At 40.7% G+C, this 23,872-nt stretch overlaps 1 protein-coding gene across 1 annotated transcript; it reads left to right on the top strand.

The window, feature by feature from the left end:
* Positions 1-1,587: 1,587 nt before the first annotated feature.
* Positions 1,588-19,510, top strand: ANGPTL5 (angiopoietin like 5). Its single transcript, XM_087721127.1, has 8 exons — positions 1,588-1,724; positions 4,334-4,478; positions 6,194-6,297; positions 10,025-10,118; positions 12,892-12,992; positions 15,324-15,444; positions 16,208-16,393; positions 18,142-19,510. The coding sequence occupies exons 1-8, from the start codon at positions 1,623-1,625 to the stop codon at positions 18,450-18,452; spliced, it is 1,164 nt and encodes a 387-aa protein (XP_087577253.1). The 5' UTR covers positions 1,588-1,622; the 3' UTR covers positions 18,453-19,510.
* Positions 19,511-23,872: the final 4,362 nt, after the last annotated feature.

Here is a 23,872-nt window from a genome sequence, read left to right as displayed (position 1 = left end):
ATTAGACTAGCCATGGCCAATTCCTGCAGCTGTTCATCATATGTTTTAGCCTCCAGTCCCCTAATACTGTGTTATGTGAACCCAGGCTCTTGAGATAAATCAGTTCATTGTGGAGCCCAGTGATCTCCAAAGCAATATATGCCTTCTCCTAATGCAGACTGTAATATACCATCAAGATGAGTCCTGGCCAGAGAAGCATATTCTGTTCTCTTCCTTCTCTGCTCATTTCCCACTCTTCACATTTTGTGAAGAGAAGAGAAATACATTGTGAGATTTACTAGCACAGCTCTTGTTTTCACCTTTTAACTAATTTTAATTTGTTGGCTTCTCTTATTTATTTTTTTAACTTTTATATACATTTTATTACTGTAGGACGTTAGCACCCATCCCCTCCTACAAAAATGAAATATTTTAGGAAATATTAAAAGGGCAGAATATTTCCCCTAAAAGGGAGGCAGAAACTCACCCCCACCTTTGTTAATGGGCCATTAAGGTCTGGCCTAGCTTATCTACAACACAAAAACATGGCCTCCAGGACATAATAGGACCCAGCTAGCAACAGAACTCACCCCATGGCACCTGGGAAGATTACATCACCCCGCAAGACTCAGTCAAACTTGGGATTCAAAACACAACCCAGAGAGGGCATAAATCCCAGGCACTCTCAGCATCTCTGCACTTTTTGCCCAGGACCTCAAACCATGTGGTCCTGTCCACCATTAAAACCATCATTCCAAATAGCCACCATTGTTTCCAGTGTCTTTCTCCCCAGTTGGAACTGAACCCAGATGGACATTTCTTCCAACAATACTTTAACACTTTATTCTACAACACCCGGAGTCCCTCTCTGAGGGAGATGGACAGTACAGAGATGTGACCAACAAACAACTCTTTGGGGAGTGAAAGTTTACAGCCACTGTTTTCAGAGTAGTCTGTTCCATGGAATTGTCTTTTGTAGATGAATTGGTTGTGTGTGGGCATGATCATTCTGTTTAACAAATGACTTTATTGTTCACTTTTTAGCATCGATCCCAAAATAAAATAAACCACATTCAGATGAGTTCACCTATGGATCAAATAGGATCTACTCTGTGCTAGGATTAGAGTTTAGTTAGTTATACCGTGTTTTCCCAAAAATAAGGCCAGGTCTTATATTATTTTTTGCTCCAAAAGATGCATTAGGGCTTATTTTCTGATTAGATCTTATTTTGAGGGAAATACGGTACTAATTGTGTCCGTCCAAGGCTTATTTTTTTTTGGGGGGGGGGGTAGGCCTTATATTAGTGAATCCTGAAAAATCATGCTGGGGCTTATTTTTCAGTTGGGTCTTATTTTCAGGGAAACAGGGTAGTTACCTTAAAGGTAAAATAATCTGCAGATGAAATCATATTATAGTTTATCATATATCCTATATGGCTTTAGGAACAAACTATGTATGGAGTACCTAAAATCAAATTTATGTAAGGTTATGAAGTCTGGACATGAAAGGGTTGGCTTTTTGGCTAAAGTTGCTGCTAAACACATTCCTGAATTCTTAATTCAAGACTTCATTGGCCAGTGGACAGCCTATTTTCAAGGCAATTTGAAACCGTTTGAAAAATGTTTATTCTTCCAACTCAGACATGATCTATCCTAATAGATCTACCTCACTGATCTTCCTAAATATTATATTTTTGATTTGGGCGGATTCGATAGTTCATAGTGTTGAGCCATGTTCTGCAACGGTAAGGTTTGTGTTGTATTGCCTTGATAAATGATAGAAACATAGACAGCATATCCTGATTTCAAGTGGTGTTTATTTCACCCCAAACCACTTCAATTGTTTTGAAAAATCTCTGTTAAAACTATACTGAAGCAACTAGCAACAGAAACTGTGCTTGCTTTTTCCTGTTGTTTGATATATAAATTCTGTGAAACTTGCTGCAATTTACTAGGAATTTTGACATTAACTTCTGCAAAGGCAGGGAAAGTTACCAGATCATTAATAAAAGTAAAACATGGAGGCAGTTCTTTTGATAAATTATATGGGAGTGTTGCAATCTTTAGTTCCTAGATGCATCTGGAGATAAGGACTTGTTTTATTGCACATTTTTATATTAACAAAGGGTTTTTTTGGGGGGGGGATTCTTTTTGTTATCATTTTATCTGGCGATTCAAACTGGATTTGAAGAAGTTCTCGATATTTTAAAGACCAATTTACTCTTTGCTTTTAAGTGTGAGCTTTATCTGTTTTAAGTGACTAAAAGTTCTAGAAATTCTTTTTTTTAATTCTCTTTTTTTTTCCTGTCAGAGGTTAGGTGAAAGGTTTAGTTAGTTTATTCTCGGTTTATATATCTCATCACGTCTCTAATTTCAGTCTTTGGCCATTACATTTTGTTATTCTTTTAGGAAATGTGCTTCATAGCATGATGTTCTGGCATGATATTATTGGCTTCAGAAACTGAAGATATTATGATGAATTTCTATAGAAACAACAAACAAAATATCATATGAGCACCCCACAGATTTTTAGTGGAAGTCTATCCAATTGTATTCAGTGGAGTTTCAATGTATACTAAATGCATTTAAGAATTTTCCAAATACAAATTAAGTTTTTTACTTTCAAAGGAGAATTCTACAATGAGTATCACTTACTATGAACTATTCTAAGGGAATATATGTTTATATGAAGATAAAAAGGCCCAGTAGAAATATTTAAATAACCAAAGCATTTTTTCTCCCTAGTTTTTAAAAAAATAGTTCAATATATTGTTTTTCTTTTATTCTAAAACTAAAATAAATATTTAAACAATCATGAGCATTTGATGTCAAGTCTGATGTGGAAACTCTTCCAAAAAAGGTATGTTTATATCCCAGAATAGTTTTCTCTAAGCTTTTTTACTTTGGATTTTTTTTAAATTCAGCTCTTTATTATTTTTATAAATAACTCAGTGGCAAACATACCTAATACTCCTTCCTCCTCCTCTTTTCCCCACAAACCTTGTATGATTAGTTTGGCTGAGAAAGAGTGATTGATCCAATGTCACCCAACCATTTTTCATGCCTAAGGCAGGACTAGAACTCATGCTCTCCTGGTTTATAACCTGGTGCCTTAACCACTAGATCTAACTGACTCTCTCCAGATTTAGTTTTTGAAATTTCCCAACTACCACGTTGCCTGAGAATTCTGGGAATGGCAGCCCACATCTGGATGGTGCCAGGTTTTATCCGAAGCATGTGTTAGTATTTTGCATACACCTACAAGCTTGATGCATGAATAGCAATAGTACTTAGTTTTATATACCATTTCATAGTACAATAGGAAACATCAAATTGGCTTGCAAAATACATTGCAAATTAGAGATCTTGGCTTGCATAAAACAGTGAATATACTTGAGATTAGAATGGGGTTGAGTTTTGCTCATAGTTGACTAGTGAACATGCAACACAATTGGCACTGTCTTTATATCTAAAATTCTGTTTAGATAAAGCACCACCAGAGCAAACACAGAGTACAGTCACCACGTGTTTTACTGCTCAACTATATTACAGTAACAGGAAATGGGAAACTACTCAGAACAAAAGAGCATAGAGTATATACCATAGAGCCAGACTTATAAATACTGCAGTCTACTGGCTGAATACTACTGTAGTTATTGCATAGAAACACATTCCAACAATGAATTCCAACACCTTACCATTTATAAGAATGCTTCATATGGCAAGGGTGTGATTTAGGCTGGAAACAATACCGTACCCGTCTTTATGTAAAAGCTTTAATTAAGTAAAGATGGCAGAGGTCAGTGTTTATGAATGTATCCAGTAATGCAATAGCATCTGAATAATTACATTTTGTGATTTAAGAGGTGTCACTGGTAAACAGCATGTGTAAAGGGAAGTGAAAAAGAAGGAGGGAAAAGAAAACATGAATGTTTGTGAAACTAAGAGAAAAGGAAAAGATGTAATTGATCTGAATGAGAAACCAGGAGAAGGTGAGTTCTAGATTTAGGCGCGAAAAATGTTTGGGCAACTTTGGATCAGTCCCTCTTTCTCAGCCCAACTAATCTTGCAAGGTTGCTGTGAGATTAGTTGCTGCTGAATGAAGGTGATCTGGTCTTGTGAAACCTACAAGTCCTGTATAAAAAAAGTATATAGATGATGAATGGAAGTTAAAAAAAACATGGGTATTTGAGACAAGGGAAATAGTCATTCTCTCAGTTCTGAAAATGCAAAGGCTTTTAATTTCCACTGTGTTCATTTGTTTTGTATGATGTTAGGCACCTTGACACCACATACAGCAGAAATTAAAGAATATTTTTTAAGAAATAACATTTTGTTCGATTTAATGTTACAGGGCAATTCTACAGCAACTGTAGTGATGGAGTCCGCCAGTCTAATAACAAAAAATCTCTCCACGGACAATTTAGAGAAGAAAAAGAGTGAGGCATCCTCTGATCCTCAACCTAAACTATTAAGGGAAGAAAAACACTATATGTGTCGTATGTATATTTTTATTTTAACCACTCTTTCATATCATTTGTTATTTGAGGCCAATCAACATATAATATATATGTAGGATTTCAGGAATTGGCAACCCATCCATTTAAATCTCTGACAAAGAGTGTTATGTTGTAGGGTATATAACCAGGGATGGGCTTCAAAATTTTTAGCAAGGGGTTCTCTTCCTGGCTGCTGGGTGGGCATGACCATGGTGGGTGTGGCTTAGTCAACCTCCTGCATCACAGTGTGTGTGGGGGGGTGCGTTTTTGCCCTCCCCGGCCTCTGGAGGCCTTCCTCAAGCCTCCGAGAGGGTGAAAAGGGCCTCCCCAGGATCCGGAAGCCCCCCGGAGGCAGGAAATGGGCCCATTTGCAGCCCTTCCAAGCTTCCCTTAGGCCTGTTTTCCATCCTCCCCCGAGCCTCTGTGCGCCCTGCACTTACCTGCATTCAAAATGGGCTGGGTGGGAACTCTTGGGAGGGGCAGGGCATGGTGGGTGGGGCCAGCCAGGAGTGGGATTTGGGGGTTCTCCAAACTGGACAGAATCTTAGCTAGAGGTTCTCCCGAACTGCTGCGAATCCCTAGCAGCCCACTTCGGTATATAACATATCACTCCTTGTGAAATTGTGAAATTTCAATATCATCAATTAGCAACTATTTTTTTCTTATGCCTGCCATATCCATCATTGTCATTGACCTTCTCACAGTATAGAATTCTTTACATTAAATAAAATATTGCTTTGTCTCACATAATATGTTTCTATCCATATATGGTAAACTTCTCAACTAGGGCCCACCCATATTGGTATTTGGCAGTACACTACTTGTGAACTGATATTTTCAGAGAAAGCCACTTAATAGTTGTTGTTTTTTTTGCCATGATGATGAAATAAATATCATTTTTCCAGACCAGTTCATTGTGTTGAAATTCTAATTTGTTTCAAAATGTTTCACATCTAGTAACACAGACATTACAAGCACCATATACTGAAGTTATTATATTATTATATTAACAATCTCCCCGTTGAGATCCGGACCCTTACTACCCTTCCGGCCTTCCGTAAAGCAACTAAGACCTGGCTGTTCCGGCAGGCCTGGGGCTGTTGAATTATCCAGCCCCACTTTAAGTTATGAATGTTGCTGTAATTTTAAATTGTTGTATTGTTTTTATATATATATTCCCCCTCCCTTTTTATTGTAAGCCGCCCGGAGTCTTCCGAGAGTGGGCAGCATACAAAACTAATAAATAATAATAATAAACTAATAAATAATTATTATATATTCGAATTTGACTGTTTGAATCTCACCAGGTTGACTCATCTTTCCATCCTTCCAAGGTCGGTAAAATGAGGACACAAATTTTGGGGGCAATAGGCTGTTTCTATAAACCTCTCAGAGAGGGCTGTAAAAGCACTGTGAAGCAGTATATACAAGTCTAAATGCTATTGCTATATCTGACAAATTGTTTTTCTTTCCAGCTAGGAAAGAAAATAACCAGTAGTTATGATTTCTTTCGGGAGCTGAGTTACCACCTTTCATTAGTCCATCTCCTTTAAAAAAAACATTAAATTCTGTTGAAAAAGGTTTTGCCCAAACAAACCCATTTCATATGGCTAGCAAAAGACAAACTGAAAACAATGTTCCACGTTGCCTCATAATTAATTATACAATGCATTCTTTAATTACTTTAACATAGCAGGCAATCTATATGTTTAAAGGGAAATTGCAGAATTCTCTAATTGAATATGCAAGAAGTACTAAGAAGATGATACGGAACATGATGGATGATCACCAGTCATCTCTAGATTATCTCTCCAATCAGGTAACTGCCAATATTTGCTAAATGGATTTCTTTTCGGGCAATGTTAATATAATTGAATTGTTGACAATTAATAAATAATGCGGGCACTTTATCTGAAAAAAGTTTTTTATTGTTGAGGGGAAAAAATATTGCGGTCTTACAATGTCTGAAAAAAACATGACTCCACATTTGAAAGGCTATGAAAAGGCCATTTGCATCACTGGAAATCTAGATGAGAATCTTGAAATTTGTTAAGAATTCTTCACTTTGACCACTCATAGTTAGAAATTTTGATTTTTTAAAAAGAATAGATATGATTTATATGATCAAATATTAGGGGTAATTCATTTAATCGGCTTAATTTAGGGTATTAAGGGATTGGGGAGTCAATGTATGCTAAAATCCAAGACCAATCACAAGGGACATGATTCTCACGGTTGGACGAGGCAAGCAGGTTTTCAAAAATCCAAATTGCAAACGTACAGGTGTCCTCGACTTACGACTGTTCATTTAGCGACCGTTCAAAGTTACAAGGTCACCAAAAAAGTGACCATTTTTCACACTGAACAACCGTTGCAACAGCCTGATGGTCGTGTGATCAAAATTCAGACACTTGGCAACTGACTCCTATTTATGATGGTTGCAACGTCCTGGGATTACCTTTTGCGACCTTCTAACAAGCAAAGTCAATGGGAAGGCCAGATTCACTTAACAACCATGTTATTAACTTAGCAACTGCAGTGATTCACTTAACAACTGTGGCAATAAAGGTTGTAAAAAGGTTGTAACTGCCTCACTTAGCAACAGAAGTTTTGGGATCCATAGTGGTCGTAGGTCGAGGGCTACCTGTAATGAGGATTCGGGTAGAACAGGAGGTGATACAAAGAAAAGAAAGTTTTGAGGCATATTCATTGCTGTTGTCCTTTTTAGAACCGTGACCCGTCAAAACCGCGCTCGACTAAGCCGCGCCCGATTAAACCGCGTCGCTGACGTCATCAACAGGGCGACAACAGCCAGCGCGGAGAAAGAAGGGTGCTTTAAATAGCGCTTTGAAAGCAAGCTGATTCAACTTAAAGTAAGGGTTAGGTTTAGGGTTAGGTTTAGGGTTAGGTTTAGGGTTAGGTTAAGGGTTAGGATTAGGTTTAGGGTTAGGTTAAGGGTTAGGATTAGGTTTAGGGTTAGGTTAAGGGTTAGGTTTAGGGTTAGGTTAAGGGTTAGGTTTAGGGTTAGGTTTAGGATTAGGTTTAGGGGGGTTAGGTTTAGGTTTAGGGGTTAATTTTAGGTTTAGCGTTTACAGCGTGCTTCTGTCTCCGTGCTGTTGTCGCCCTGTTGATGACATCAGCTACGCGGTTTTGTCGAGCGCGGTTTAGTCGAACACGGTTTTGTGGTGGAACCTTTTAGAACTCCACTCTTGTACATGCTTTCATAGCAGGGTGAAAGAAAACTTTCAGAGGCAATAGCAATAGCACTTAGACTTATATACCACTTCACAATGCTTTCCTGCCCTATGAGCCATGGTGGCACAGTGGTTAGTGTGCAGTACTGCAGGCTACTTCTACTGATCACTGACTGCCAGCAGTTTTGCAGATTGACTCTCACCGGGCTCAAGGTTGACTCAGCCTTCCATCCTTCTGAGCAGGGGTGGGTTCCTGCCAGTTCTAACCTCTTCTATAGAAGAGGTTCCACAAATCTACAGTGCTGTTTAGAACCAGTTCCAGCTCCCTTCCCCTGCCCTTCCATACATCATCAAGATGAAGAGCGAGAAGAGGAATTCTGGGAGTTGAAGTCCACAAGTCTTAAAGCTGTCAAGTTTGAACACCCCTGGGGGTTTTTTTTCTAAAGGGTTAGGGCTGCAAGGGTCTTGTAACTTGACAGCTTTAAGACTTGCGTGCTTGAAATGCCAGAGCTTCTGAGCCAACATTTTGGTTGCTAAGCAAGAGTGTTGTTAAGTGAGTTTCACCACATTTTACAAGTTGGCCATGCCCACCCAGTCACATGGCTGGCAAGCCACTCCCACAAAGCAGGCCACACCTACAAAAGAGGTTCTAAAAAAATTTGAAACCCACCACTGCTTCCGAGGTGGGTAAAATGAGGACCCAGATTGTTGGGGGCAAGAGGCTGACTCTGTAAATCGCTTAGAAAGGGCTGTAAAGCACTGTGAAGCAGTAAATGAGTATGAGCCAAGGTGGCGCAGTGGTTAAATGCAGCACTGCAGGCTACTGCTAGATCAGCAGGTCAGCGGTTCAAATCTCACCGGCTCAGGGTTGACTCAGCCTTCCATCCTTCCGAGGTGGGTAAAATGAGGACCCAGATTGTTGGGGGCAATATGCTGACTCTCTGTAAACCGCTTAGAGAGGCCTGAAAGGCCTATGAAGCGGTATATAAGTCTACTGCTATTGCTATTGCTAAATAAGTCCAAGGGCTATTGCTAAGCATTTTACAGAGTCAGCCTATTGCCCCTCAACAATCTGGGTCCTCATTTTACCCACCTTGGAAGGATGGAAGGCTGAGTCAACCTTGAGCCAGTGAGAATCGAACTGCTGGCAGTTGGTAGAATTAGCCTGCAATACTGCATTCTAACCACTGCACTATCACGGCTCAGAGGAACTTCCTAAGGGAAGTTTCCCTCAGAACAAAGGAACTTCAGTGAACAGGGGTGCCTCTGCTGCAGACACAATTTCAACATGCCATCTGCCCTCCCCGAGATGTTTTTATTCTCAAAAAAAAAAAAAAAAAAAAAAAGTTGCACACCTGACAAATTGCATAAATACTATGAACTGTGGCAGTGGTGTGATTCAATTTTTTTTTACTACCAGTTCTGTAGGCGTGGCTTTGTGAGCATGGCATGGCTTTGTGGGCGTGGCAGGGGAAGGATACTGCAAAATCCCAATTCCCTCCCCACCCCACTAACCTGCTTTCCAGCTCCATTCTCCTGCTCAGAGCAACAAAAGAAGATCAGCTGGGAAGCTGGGAGGCAGCAGGGGCGGGGCCAGCCTATTTTCTGGCTCTCCGAACTACTCAAAATCTCTGTTACCGGTTCTCCAGAACCTGTCAGAAGTGGTTTAATGCCACCTCTGAACTGTGTTCGTGTGTGTGTGGGGAAAGAACAGCTAGAAAAAGATAAAGCAAAACGTCTGTGATCTGTGGATCTTTTGTATTATCTCCAACAATAGAGCCCCACGAATATTTCAAATTTTTTTTTCCGCCTTTGAATAAGGATAGGCTCATGACTGGAAAATAGCCCCCAAATTCTTGCATGCAAATCATTTGGTTTCTCATGGCATTTCCCTGGATTGTGTGCACATCTGTGTATCTGGTCATGCAAACTTCTGCTGCAAATGATTGAAACAATCCTGGCTTGCTACTATTTTTCTTGAGCCAATAAAATGCCAAGACAGCTCTAAAATACAGTGCCTTAAGGCACTGGTTTCAAACATTTAGGTTCCAAAAATCTTGGAACTAACTTTTTATGCTCAAGAACTACAGAAAAATGATATTTGGGGGGTGGGGTGGGGTGGGGTCACCCTAACCAGTCTGCCAAATCCATAACAATGCATTGCTTAGAATTAAGTCCCTTTTTGTGCAATAGTGATTTTCTCCAAGTACATTAATTGCAACACAGAAATTATTTAATTTCAACGGGCTCACATCCAGTGTTAGCATCACAAAAGCAATGACCCAAGGAATAGACTATTGAATACTCCCACATGTTGAAGATTTTTAAACATTTCCCTTTTTGCATATGCAGATTAATGAACTTATGAGCCGAGTTATGCAATTAAATGCAGACATGTCCAGAAAACCAATTGATGTATTTCCCCATCGGGCAGTCCAGTCTCATGGTAAAGATTTTTTTAAAAATTCCTGCTTAGATTTTACAGTATTTACTGAAATATATATTGAACTATAAGACGGCGTGTTTCTATCATAAAAGTGATACATCCGATGGGGTGGTTTTTTATTACCTTTTTGAAGTATGACTGTTGCTTGTTTCATTCTGAATAGGTGACAAATGACTACTCACTATCTGGAATGCTGTGAAAATTTATGGGTCAAATCACCTATAGATAATTTTGGAAAAGGAAGCAGAGTATTAATATTATTAGTATTTTACATATCACCTGCTTGAGCCCCCTATTTTGAACTCCCACTTACATCTTGCACATTTATCTGAAACCTTTGGCAAGTTTGATATTTGATGTGATTATTGAGCCATAGCCTAGGACCGTGATGGTGAACCTATGGCATGCATGCCGGAAGTGGCATGTAGAACCATCTCTTTGGGCATGCCAGCCATTGCCCATTGCACTTCCAGGTTCTGGTGCACACACATATGTGCCAGCCAGCTGGTCTTCACACCCGCGGGAGTGCCGGAAACCGGAAGAGCAGCTCCCTGGTGTGCATGTGCGTGCTGGGAAGCTAAGCTTCCAGTTTCTGGCACACGCATGTGCGCCGGCCAGCTGGTCTTGGCGTCTCTATGTGTGCCAGAAACTGGAAGACCAGGTGACTGGCGTGTATGTGCACGCCAGAAACCGGAAGCTCCGGAAGGTTTGCCAACACTGGCCTAGTTTATACCTTATGTTTTGTTTATGTTATGTTTTGATAAAATAACATTTATCAGAACATCTGAGAAGCTTGAATCTTATCCTGATATCAGTGGGAATTGTACCAGTTAATGGGCTAAAACAATACTCTAGCCAGTTTCCCATAATAGTTTTTTGTTTCACTTTAAGAAGGAAAGAAAAAGGAATAACAAAATGGAAGTAACTGATAAACCTAAGTAGGATGCCCTCCTTTAAACCAAACTTCCTTCCTTCCTTCCTTCCTTCCTTCCTTCCTTCCTTCCTTCCTTCCTTCCTTCCTTCCTTCCTTCCCTTTCCTTTCCCTTTCCCTTTCCCTTTCCCTTTCCCTTTCCCTTTCCCTTTCCCTCTCCCTCCTCCCCTCCCCTTCTTTTCTTCAGTGTTCAAAGAACCATGTAAATTTTTTCCTCTCCATTTTTTTCTGCACAACAACCATCCTGGGAAGAAGTCTAGTCTAAGAGATAATGATAGTCTAAATTCATCCATTGACTTTTCATCACACACAAGTTCTACTCTAACACCAGCAGTGCTAAAATCACACAAAAAAATCTATTCAGTCTTATGGACAGCCCCAATTCCTAGGGCAGAAAGAGGCAAGTGAGGTCTCCCTTCCCTATCTTCCTTTTTCCATAACAGAGTCTGAGATCTTCATCTAGAGCAGGCATTTCCAATATTTTGGCTTGCCTGGACCACACTGAGTGAAGAGGAATTGTCTTGGGCCGTGTATAATATATATATATATTTACAACCCCTGGTAAGCCCCAATTATGGGAGGAAGCTAACTGCTTCCATCATCTGTCCTTCGGCTCGTCACAAGAGTCCATCACGACGGAAACCCAATATTTTTACTGTTGCCTTTGTTATATTTGTGTTTTTTTATTTGTGCTGATAAATAAATAAAGGGAGACTAGTATAGATCTATTTCAAGCTATTTAGCTCTCATCAGCTAGCCATACCCTTACTGGGATTTGAACCTGGGCTATATTGCATACTACGCATACTAGGCAGAGATCTTAGCCATTAGGCCACAGGCTCTTATCCATTATCAGCGAAGCCAGGGTGAAAGGTATCTATTAGATTTTTATAACCCCTGGTAAGCCCCAATTATGGGAGGAAGCTAAGAGTCGTGATGGACTCTTGTGACGAGCCGAAGGACAGATGATGGAAGCAGTTAGCTGAGTGAAGAGGAATTGTCTTGGGCCATATATATGTAAAAACGGCTCTGTGTGTATGTATGTGTGTATGTTCCAGCATACATTTGGAACGCCTTGAGCAATTTCAATCAAACGTGATACACAGATGACTTATTCTCTGGGAAAAAATATTATGAGGGTAAGACACCCCTAACACCCCTTGGGCAGTGTTCTGTTAAGATATAGCCTGTTGTGCCTTAAAATGGCTTCTATTGTACTGCCTTAAAATGGCTTCTACTGTATAGCGCAGTGAAGTTGCCGTGGTAATGGCTTCACAGTACTCCCTCTGGTAAGGGGGAAAATCCAACATTAGAAATTACATTTTGTCTGGACATTTTCACCCTATAAATAAATAAACAAACAAACAAACAAACAAACAAACAAACAAATAAATAAATAAATAAATAAATAAATAAATAACTGGGCAACACTGGGTTATCAGCTAGTGTATATAAAGGCTCATAATAATGTTAAAAGTCTCTTGTGGCGCCATATTACTACCTATCCAGAGCCATATGCACCATGCAGGTTGCAAATTTGAGATGCCTGATCTACAGCTTTGATAACATTGTTTTTTTAATAAGAAAACAAACCCAGACTAAAATCTTTCTTGAATGCAGGCTCTTCTTGGCTTCTGAAATTCCACCTATCATAAGTAGCCAGAATCCTTTTAAATTGGCGAGGAAATGATACTCCTATCAGTAGAAAAAAATATCACCCCACATTTCTCAGATCTATTGTAGAGGGAATTCCATGTTCACGAGTTGTGATATTACATCCCTGGCCTGATAAAGGATCTCTTTCATTTAACTAAAACATGCCTTTGTAATGTTGTCCTGTAGGTTTAGATTGCAGTGATATTAAAGATACCATTGGATCAGTTACAAAAACTCCAAGCGGTTTATATATAATCCACCCAGAAGGAGCAAGTTATCCATTTGAGGTAATATTGATTTTTCATATTTACTATTTGCTTGACTTTTTTGTCCTTAAGACAGATTATCCACAGGAAGCCTGACCATGGTTGATTCAATTAATTCAGTGTTCTGGCTTCTCAGATTGCTAGACAAGGTTCACACAACTCACAGGCCAAGTTCAGCCAGTGGTGGGATTAAAACATGTTTACTACCGGTTCTGTGGGTGTGGCTTGGTGGGCATAGCGTGGCTTGGTGGGCGTGGCAGGGAAGGATACTGCAAAATCCCCATTCCTACCCCACTCCAGGGGAAAGTATAGTGCAAAATCTCCATTCCCTCCCCATCCCACTAACCTGCTTTCCAGCTCCGTTCTCCTGTGCAGGGCAGCAAAAGAAGACCCAGCCGATCAGCTGGGATCCAGGACGCAGCAAATAGATGGGGGCGGGGCCAGCCAGAGTTGGTATTTGCTGGTTCTCTGAACTACTCACAATTTCTGCTAACGGTTCTCCAGAACTTGTCAGAACTGGCTGAATACCACCTCTGTTCACACAATTCAATAGACTTAAAAAGGGTTAGTCATAAAGCTTGGATAAGATTCAGTGGCAAAGTTAGGCAAAATTTTGGGAAATCCCCCAAAAAGGGAAATTGTTTTGTACAGAATTGTAGTTTTGAGAAATCAAAACTAGGACCTCATAGACATCTGGAATTATAAGCCTGTCTTCCCCACCCTTTGCTCACCTGCCCACCGACAGAAAGCTCCTGGACAAAAAATATTTTCCTAGATAGATGTTTTATGATTTTATGACAAAATAGACTCAGAACAGAACTGCACATAAAACAGTTCCAGAGTTCTAAGCTGTCAACTTCCCATCCTTCTTGGGCCTATCCCAACACTGTTTCTTACAAAATGAGTGACTAATAAAAATAAGAAAATGTGTTCTTAATTCAGCACATGGATGAAACTATGCAGGAGACTTCATAGAGAAAACGCAGCATAAAAAGTGAGCTAAGGTTATATTTTCAGTTTAATAATAGCACTAGCACTTAGACTTATATACCACTTCATACTGCTTTACAGCCCTCTCTAAGCAATTTTTACAGAATTAGCATATTGCCCCCCCCAAAAAAAATCTAGGTCCTTATTTTACTAACTTTGAAAAGATGGAAGGCTGAGTCAACCTTGAGCCAGTCAGGATCGAACTGCTGGCAGTTAACAGAATTAGCCTGCAATACTGCATTCTAACCACTGCTCTACCACGGCTCTAATATTTTGGAATGCAATCAATCTATTTGTGATCAACATGATCAACAACTCAACATTTAAAAGATCTCCTAAAAGTTAGAGAATCTAGAAAAGTGATCCTTGATATGAATGGAAGGAGAGTCATGAGAGCGAAATTTTGAGCTCTTTTGAATTAAAGCAAGATATAAATATGGACATAAATAAATAAATGAAACTGAAAGGTAAAATGTTGAACCTTTAAAATATAATATTTTAATATAAGATGAATAAATACAGGCTGTAGTCCTATACAATATTTTCTGGGAGAAACTAGGTTTATTTCTGTGAAAATATGCAAGGGGAGTTGTATTTTCAAACTGGCATACTTTAAAATCATTTGCATTTTTTTCCAAAAGCAATGAATGCATTTTTTCCCTATGAGTTAGAAAGCATGGAATATTTTAGCATACACTGGACTATTTTCAGAAATGACAAAAATCGTTTCAACCAATGTTAACTTTTCCCCAACTCTTAGAAATTAACACAACAGCAATACGCTGGATTTGTTTTGTTAAAAAATGTAATTCATTAGATTCACAAGGCAAATTTTCACTGGGAGTCCCAGTTGATTTATTGGGGATCCTTAATTTTAATCCCATGCTAATCAATCTTTGAATAGGCCAGTTTGAAAAAGAAAGACTGGCCTCAAATGCCTCAGTGAGGGTAGAAGTCAACCTAGGTTTCCTCTGTTCCAGTGGTGGGATACGACTGGTATGACCCAGAATTTGCGTACCGGTGCCTGCTGGGAGCACCAGATACCATTCTGGTACGGTGCTCTGGAGGGCCCACCCGCCTGCCCGCTCTCCTTACTGTTATTTGAGCCGATTGGGGCTTTCACACATATGCATGGAGCATACGGTGTCTGCTTGACGCTCTGTCAAGCAGCTGGAGTGTCATATGCAGTAAATACGCATGCGCATGCTGCGCGTATTCACATGATGGACGCTGGACCCCGTTGTAGCGTACAGGTTGCAACGGGATCCAGAACCCACCACTACTCTGTTCCAATTCAACATCTTAACTGATGCACCACATTGGCTCATGACAGGATTCTTCTGCTGCCTTTAATCATTTTAGGTTTTGTGTGAAATGGACTTTAGAGGAGGAGGATGGACAGTGATTCAGAAGAGAACGGAAGGAACAGTTGAGTTTCAAAGGACATGGTCTGAATATTTGGATGGATTTGGCGACCTTTCAGGTATTGGTTTATTATTCATGCTGCACCTCTTCCTGGTTGCTCCAATGTAGCTCACTGTCCTAATGCAGTGATGGCTAACCTTTTCCAAACGGAGTGCCCAAACGCGACCCCCCACGCATGCTCCCCCACACATGCACATGTTCCCCCACTGCATGCCCCCACCCCTGCGCATGCACACATGACCCCCACCCACTGAAAATTCACACACGACCACCGCACGCGCCCCACCTGCTGTGCATGTGTAGCAGAGACCTGACAACCAGCTGGCTGGTGGAAAATGCATGTGCATGCGCGGCGGAGCTGAACTGGGGCGATGGCTTGCGTGCCCACTTTTTTGCTCCAGGAAGGCTGCAGGGAGACCCACTATTCCCAAAACTGGGTGTGGGGGTTTCGGTGTGGTGTAGTGCACCCCCCAGCCCATTTTTGCTCCCAGGGGGCTGCGGGAGGCCCTCTAGGCTCCAAATGGGGAACAAAATCAGCTCAATGTACCCAGTAATTTTTTCTCAGCTCCCCAGATCTCCCACTTCCCAGATCTCCCAGACAAAATGTCTCTCTCTCTGCCAGCTCCACTCCCTCTTCCCTCTTGGAGCTCTCAGGTTGCCTTGAGGCTGACCCTGATTCCCACGCCTCCTCTTCCTCTGATTTGGCTGCTGGAGGAGCCAGCAGCCGACAGGCCACAACAGTTAATTTCAGAGCAAGCTGCGAGAACATGGGCAAGACATAGGGATTTTTAAATTCTATATATATATATATTTTTGAATAGGGGAATTTTGGCTTGGCCTCCGAAAGATTTTCCACATAGCAAACCAGAAAGCAACCAGTTTCATGCTTTACATAGACTTGGAGTCTGAAGATGACATGTACGCGTACGCATCGTATGACAGTTTTTGGCTAGAGGACGAACTGTGCTCCTTCAAAATACATCTAGGACGTTACTCTGGAAATGCTGGTAAGATCTGGAGACCCAAACAGTCGGTTTTTGAAAGCAAGTTTCTACAATATGGGAAAATAAGGTGACAAATAACGTCTGTAGCTGCACTGGATGATCTAGAACCAAATCACAAAGAAAGAATGCACCCAGGTCCTTTTCAACCCAACTCTTTATGTGACATTGGCCAAAATAGCATCTGGTTTTAGTCTCTTTGACCAAAAAGTCCATGGGCCATTCGCAGAATGAATTATTCTTGTCAGCTATAAGTAAATGGCTAAAATGAAAGCAAGGTGCTGTAATTGGAAGAAGGTGGGATTTTGAGCTTGTTGATCAGAAGGTCAGCAGTTCAGCGGTTCAAATCCCTAGTGCCGCATAACGGAGTGAGTTCCCGAAAACAGAGATCGGGAGCCCTGGCATAGTGCTCAGGCCATTACAGGCACCCCCGACATGAGTGATATTGAGCTGGCCATTCCCTCTGTCCACGCCCCTTCCCCCCCCCCCCCCCCGAGGTCAAACACAACCCTGAAGTGGTTCTCAGTGAAATCGAATTTGACACCCCTGCTCCTGAGTGTCTGATTTGCGAATGATTAAGGCTCTCATTATTTCCAAATACTCATAGAAGCAAATTGAATGATCTTTTTTAATAAAAGTTTTATTTTTATTTTTTTAACTTAAACATTCCATCTTCCATTAAACAGTGCAACCTCTGTGTACAAATATCTCTGTGCAATAACAATCAAAATGTACAATAGTATTCATTACATTGATATTGATTCTCTAATCTTACAATAATAATAATGAGCATAATAAATATTCATTTCTCCCGCTTAACATATCTTCTAATAATAATATAATAATAATATTAAATATAATAACCTTAATAGTCATATTGGTAAGAATCATCATATTGTTTACTTCTCTAGCTTAACATGTTTTCTATATTTCACTCATTTCCATTTGTTTCTAACTTGTTTTTATTTTCCAGCCATTGATAAAATAGCTCCCATGTCATGTAAGATTCACTTTATGGCAATCATTAGTCTATTCATTTCTGCACATTCTAATATTTTCCTAATGGTTCCACCACAAAACCACGCTCGACTAAACCGCGCCCGATTAAACCGCGTTGCTGACGTCATCAACAGGGCGACAACAGCGCGGAGACAGAAGCACGCTGTAAACCCTAAACCTAAAATTAACTCCTAAACCTAAACCTAACCCCCCTAAACCTAATCCTAATCCTAAACCTAACCCTAAACCTAACCCTAAACCTAACCCTTAACCTAATCCTAAACCTAATCCTAACCCTTAACCTAACCCTAAACCTAACCCTAACCCTTAACCTAACCCTAAACCTAACCCTAACTCTTAACCTAACCCTAAAGCTAACCCTAAAGCTAACCCTAAAGCTAACCCTAAACCTAACCCTTACCTTAAGTTGAATCAGCTTACTTTCAAAGCGCTATTTAAAGCGCCCTTCTTTCTCCGCGCTGGCTGTTGTCGCCCTGTTGATGACGTCAGCGACGTGGTTTAATCGGGCGCGGCTTAGTCGAGCGCGGTTTTGACGGGTCACGTTCCTAATCACATTCTCATCAGTAGGGATCTCTCCACTTTTCCAGTTTTGTGCAAATACAATTCTAACTATGGCTAATACCTGTATAATTAAATATGCATTCCCTTTACTATAACTTAAACCTGAAACTTAAAGCAAATTGAATGATCTATGATGACTCTTGTTTCCTCCTTATTTTTTTGTTCCTGCTTAGGTGATGCATTTCGGGGAAATGGAAAAGAAGATAACCAGGATACATTACCTTTCAGTACCTTTGATGTGGATAACGATGGCTGCAATCCAGCCTGCTCTCTTCAAGAACCACCTATCAAGAGCTGCAGTAACTTTAGTGAGAACACAGGCTGGTGGTTTAACCAATGTGGTCTCGCAAATCTTAATGGTGTCCACCGATTCACAAGGAAGTTGCTGGTATCAGGTATCCGGTGGGACACCTGGAAGGTTGAGAACAAGCCAGTCAAAATTAAATCTGTGTCAATGAAAATCAGAAGAACATATTTCAGATAAGAGGATACGTCTTTAACATTCAGAAATTAGGCTGTCTAATAGCACTTCTCACTCTAATATGCATAACATTTTAGTCAGGGGTGGGATTGAAAAATGTTAGCGATCGATTCTCTGCCCGGTTGCTGGGTGGGTTTGGCCGTGGTGGGCATGGCCTTTTCAGCCTTCTGTACCATGGTGGGGGAAGAGTGTTTTCACCCTCCCAGGTTCTGGATGCTTTCTTTGAGCCTCCAGGAGGGAGAAAATGGGCCCCCGGGCTCCGGAGGCCCTCCAGAGGCCAGAAATGGGCCCATTTCCAAACTTCTAGGAGACCCATTTTTTGCCCTCCCAGAGCATCCGCACAGACCTTGCACTTACCTAGCATGATGAACGGGCCGTGTGAAGACTCCGAGGAGGGGCGGTGTGGGCGGGGCCCAGCCAGTCCTTTCAAGAATTGGTTCGGCAAACCAGATGCAAAATTAACATCCAGTTCACGCAAACCGGTGCGAACTGGCTGAATCTCACCCCTGATTTTAGTGAAACAATTTATTTGAGGCACTTTGCACACTGCATTATTTTGCAATTACACTCTTCAGGACAATGTTACTACATTTGTGATATTTTACTGCACTGCTGAATGCATCAATGACTTACTGTATTAGCACGCCATTCCCGGATTGGAAAGCTATAAGCACGATAATTCCAATCCCCCTCCTTTGCTACTGCTGTTCCCTTCTTCTTTAGAACAGTCAGCAGGATTGCAGGCCTGCAAATTTAAAATATCAGCATTACTTTAAGAGAAAAGATATGAAATAATTGCACAAGCAATTATAGTAAATCAGCAATGGTAGTAAACAATAGGGCCGGAGGAGATATGCTTTTTAATTTTTAGTGAATGATGAAAACAGGGGGAAATAATCCTCACTCTGGTTAAATATCTGACTGGGCAAAGATAATATTCAGACTGTAGTTAAACTTTTTTTTAGAGAAAAGAAAAGGATAAAGGTAGCCCTCTTTTAGCAACTGTTCGCAGTTAAGACACAGATGAACAAGTTGGGACTGACCTTTGCATTTATAGTCTTTGCAGGAAAGGAAAGTTGAAGTAAGATCATAGGCACAATTGTGGGTTCACTTAGTGACCACCTTGCTTAACAAACGAGATGCTGGTCCCAGCTGGGGTCATTAAATGAGGACTATCTGCCCTGGGGAAAAGGCCTTCTCTCTTATTTGAGGCTGGTTATTTGCAAAACATAGCTGCTTTGCACTACAGGTAGTCCCCGATTAATGTTCTATTTGCATCATTAATATCTGGAATGTGTTCTGTTCTCTTTAACAAATGCTTTCTCACAGCTTTTTGAAATAAATACTATCACTTGGAATGTCTATCGTGTGACACTGTTAAGACGAAAAAAGCACAACTGTGATCATGTTACAATTCTACGGTTAATAATCGTGACTTACTGGAACCAGTTGCCTGAGTATGTACGCTACACTCTAGCACATAACACATAACTACAAGGACTGGATTCATGTAAGATATATAGCTTCTAGGTGGAGTGAGGAATGGGTATAGAAGTATCTGTCCACTTTCTAATATGCTGTGGGAAGAAAATATCCATCTCCGTTCCAAGCTGGGAAAAAGACACTGGAAACATGAAGGCTGGTTGGAAAGATGGAGCAGAACCACATGGGTTTGTGGTTCTGGGCAGCTGACAAAAATGGAGTTGAAAGAGGGGGGGGGGGGAAGAGTTATACCATCTCCGGGTTTTGTATTTGAGCTTCCTGTTCCTGTGCAAGAACATGTCCTTTAATATTCCATTGGTTGTTGTCAGATTCCTATGGGGTTATGTAGGGGTCATAGCTGGCTCTATAGGCAAAAGAGGAAATGCAAATCCTAAGTGTTTGTCTGAGCTACTCTGGTCAGCCTCTGGCTTATTGTTTAGTTGCGCTACCAGGTGAAATTTGGACTGCTCTGGGATGATGCAATGAAGGGACATGGGTTCTGAATGGGTGTTTGGCAATTCCTATTGTGGCATAATGGCTTTCTTTCTGTTTTGGCTCTTGAGTGAGGGGGCTGCTTCTAATCCTACCATTCTGCCTTTTTTCAGACTTTGCTATAGAGAGTTTCAAAATATCCTTTCTTGAATGGATTTCTGCCTGCAGCATTTGCTTTGCCTAGGAATAGAACTATCTAGATACTTGTCTTCCTCTTTCAAGCAGCTCTTTATCTCTTATGTGCTGACATCTGCTGTGGGCTATTAAGGAAAGCGGGGGCTGCTTTCTGCCTCTAAAAAAACATGTTTCTCCATTTCTCCCTTTGGGGAAATAAAATATTCTGCCTTTTTTAATATCCCCCCAAACATTTCATCCTTCTAAGAGGGGTAGGAGCTGACTTTCTACAATGCTATTTGAAATTTCTCAACTTGTTGCAGAGATGATATAAGAACTCTCAGAATTCCCAAAAATTGTTGCCCGGAATTCTGGAGTTCTTTTATTAGAACATTTTCAGAGGTCATGTTTCGGGCAGTTGTAACATAATAGACATTTTTTCATTTCCCCCATTTGGTCCTTTTTCTCCATGCTAACTTTAATTTTAATGAAAGCTATTATTTAAAATGATTCTTAATATTACTCAGTAACTGAGAAAAAGATGTTTTCTGCATTAAGTGGGGAAATCATACAGCCAGGCTCTAACTGACGTGGCAGTAGATGCAGACTGCTTTAAACATCTGGACAGAACTGAGCAATTTAGTCCAAGAATTTTGCTTTTTCTCTGAAAAGCTTATGGTCTGGATTGCATAGCCCCTGAAATGCACTTTGATGGCAAACCTTCAGTCTCTCTCTCTCTCTTTCCAAATAAAGTTAGCTGAATTCTCAGTAAAGTGCATTTATTTACATATTACCCTGTTTCCCAGAAAACAAGACCTCCCGGATAATAAGCCCAATTGAGCTTTTGAGACCATGTGCTAAAATAAGTGCCCTCCCCGAAAATATTTAACTATATGTGAAACTATGTGATTGGGCAATGCAGAAGAAATCCATTTCATTCTGGTTCAATCCGTTGGCTCAGTGGTGGTCAGTGATTAAAACACACAAGGGAATATTGCTCCCACTAGCTTGAGTCTGGAAGCAGTTCAATAGTGGAAGGCATAGACATTTTGGTGAGGTACCGACGTTTAGTACTGTAAGGAGCCTCAGACTGCGCCTGAGTGAAGGAGTGGAACGTCTGCCAGTTTCAACTGAGGTAACTGAATGTGATGCAACTGGCAGTTGGACCAGAGTTCTTTTCAGGTGGGGAGTGGGAGTAGACTGTCTAACTCCTTAGCAACAGAGCGTGTTAATATAAGGCAACTGGCAGTTGGAAGAGGGTTCTTTTCAGGTGGGGAGGGGAAGTAGAACTTCTTAGCATCAGAGTATGTTAATTACTGTATAAAAATACTAATGATCTGATGGTCATTTAGAAAAATCCTTTCTTAGCAAGAACCTAGAAGCCAAGGGAAACATATAAATATATTTACATGGGGTAAAAGCAAATCTAAAAAAAGGAATGAAAGAAAAAAGGAAAATGTTCAAGAAAAAAAAGGAGGAAACTAAATTTATAAACCTTCTCTTCAACAGATAATTACATTCTTATAATCTTATTTTCCTCTTAAATGTTATCCTTTCAGCCCCTCAGTTATTCCATGTCTGTTTTACTCCCTGTCCTCTTAATCTTTAGAGGAAGCAAGCAAACCACATCTGTTTTATCCCTACATTAAATTGAATTTTCAGAGATGGTATTTTTATTTGTCTTTTGAAGTCTGCTTTTCAGCTTTTCTCAGCAGATTTGGAAAAGGTCTTGTGAGGCAGGATTTAAATCAAACCAGTTCACTAAATAAACACAGACTGTATGCCATGGGTTGAAAGGCTAACACAGAAAGATGCTCAAAAAAGTGTCTAGTAGAAATGCCTCTCAACAGCACAAGTGAAGTTAAAACAGTGTTTTTCAAGTCTAATAATTTTAAGGCGGGGAACACTGGCTCCTTTATGACCTATGAACTTCAACTCCCAGAATTCTGGGAGTCAAAGTCTACAGATCGTAAAGGGACCATCGTTCCCAATCCCCGCTTTAAGGTGTGTGAACATCAATTCCCAGAATTCCTCAGCCAGCATACTGGCTGCAGAATTCTGGGATTAAATGCCACACATCTTAACAATTGTCAAATTTGAAAAACAGGGCTAAAGAGCTGCTGGTGATGAGCCAGAGGAAAGATCACCAAAAAAAAAAAAAAAAAAAGGTGTATCCTTCGTCTTAAATTAATTTTGATCTTCCCTCCTCCCACTCTGATTTTGGGATTCCAGCCCTGCTCATATTTTAGGAGTGTGGCCTCTGATTGAGGTCACCGAATCCTGCATTAGATATTTGAAGTTGTATATCAAGATAAATAATGCCATGTGTGGGAATGCAATAACAGTTATGAAAGATTTATCTCCTTTATCCTTCCAGTATCTTTCAGATCTTGAATTTTATTACTATTGTGGTAGGGTGTTCTAATTTAATAAGAATTCATAAGACATTGGGTAAAGCTGAGCAAGTTACAATCATAACAAACAATAAAAATAAAGATAGGGAAAACATAAATAAAGTGAATACAAGCCAAACACAATGATCCAATTAAAGATGGGGAAGGCTGGAGCCAGAAGTGGTATTCAGTAGGTTCTGACCAGTTCTGGAGAACCAGAGGCGGAGAATCGGTAAATGCCACCTCTGACTGGCTCCGCTCTCATCTATTCTCTGCCTCCCAAGTCCCAGTTGATCAGCAGGAAATGAGGATTTTGCAGTAACCTTCCCCTGGAGTGAGAAGGGAATGGAGATTTTATAGTATCCTTCCCCTGGAGTGGGGAGGGAATGGGGATTTTGCAGTATCCTTCCCCTGGAGTGGGAGGGAATGGAGATTTTATAGTATCCTTTCCCTGGAGTGGGGAGGAAATGGGGATTTTGCAGTATCCTTTCCCTGGAGTGGGGAAGGAATGGAGATTTTGCAGTATACTTTCCCTGGAGTGGGGAGGGAATGGGGATTTTACAGTATTCTTCCCCCGGAGAGGGGAGGGAATGGAGATTTCACAGTATCCTTTCCCTGGAGTGAGGAGGGAATGGAGATTTTACAGTATCCTTTCCCTGGAGTAAGGAGGGAATGGAGATTTTACAGTATTCTTCCCCTGGAATGGAGAGGGAATGGGGATTTTACAGTATTCTTTCCCTGGAGAGGGGAGGGAATGGAGATTTTACAGTATCCTTTCCCTGGAGTAAGGAGGGAATGGAGATTTTACAGTATCCTTCCCCTGGAGTGGGGAGGGAATGGAGGTTTTACAGTATCCTTTCCCCGGAGTGGGGAGGGAATGGGGATTTTACAGTATCCTTTCCCCGGAGTGGGGAGGGAATGGGGATTTTACAGTATCCTTTC

This window comes from Thamnophis sirtalis, unplaced genomic scaffold (assembly GCF_051295495.1).
Source record: "Thamnophis sirtalis isolate CommonGarterSnake01/CBP01778 unplaced genomic scaffold, rThaSir2_p1.2 scaffold_8, whole genome shotgun sequence".
Taxonomy (NCBI): domain Eukaryota; kingdom Metazoa; phylum Chordata; class Lepidosauria; order Squamata; family Natricidae; genus Thamnophis; species Thamnophis sirtalis.
Note: the sequence above shows the minus strand (reverse complement) of the source record. Positions and strands in the feature narration are given on the sequence as shown.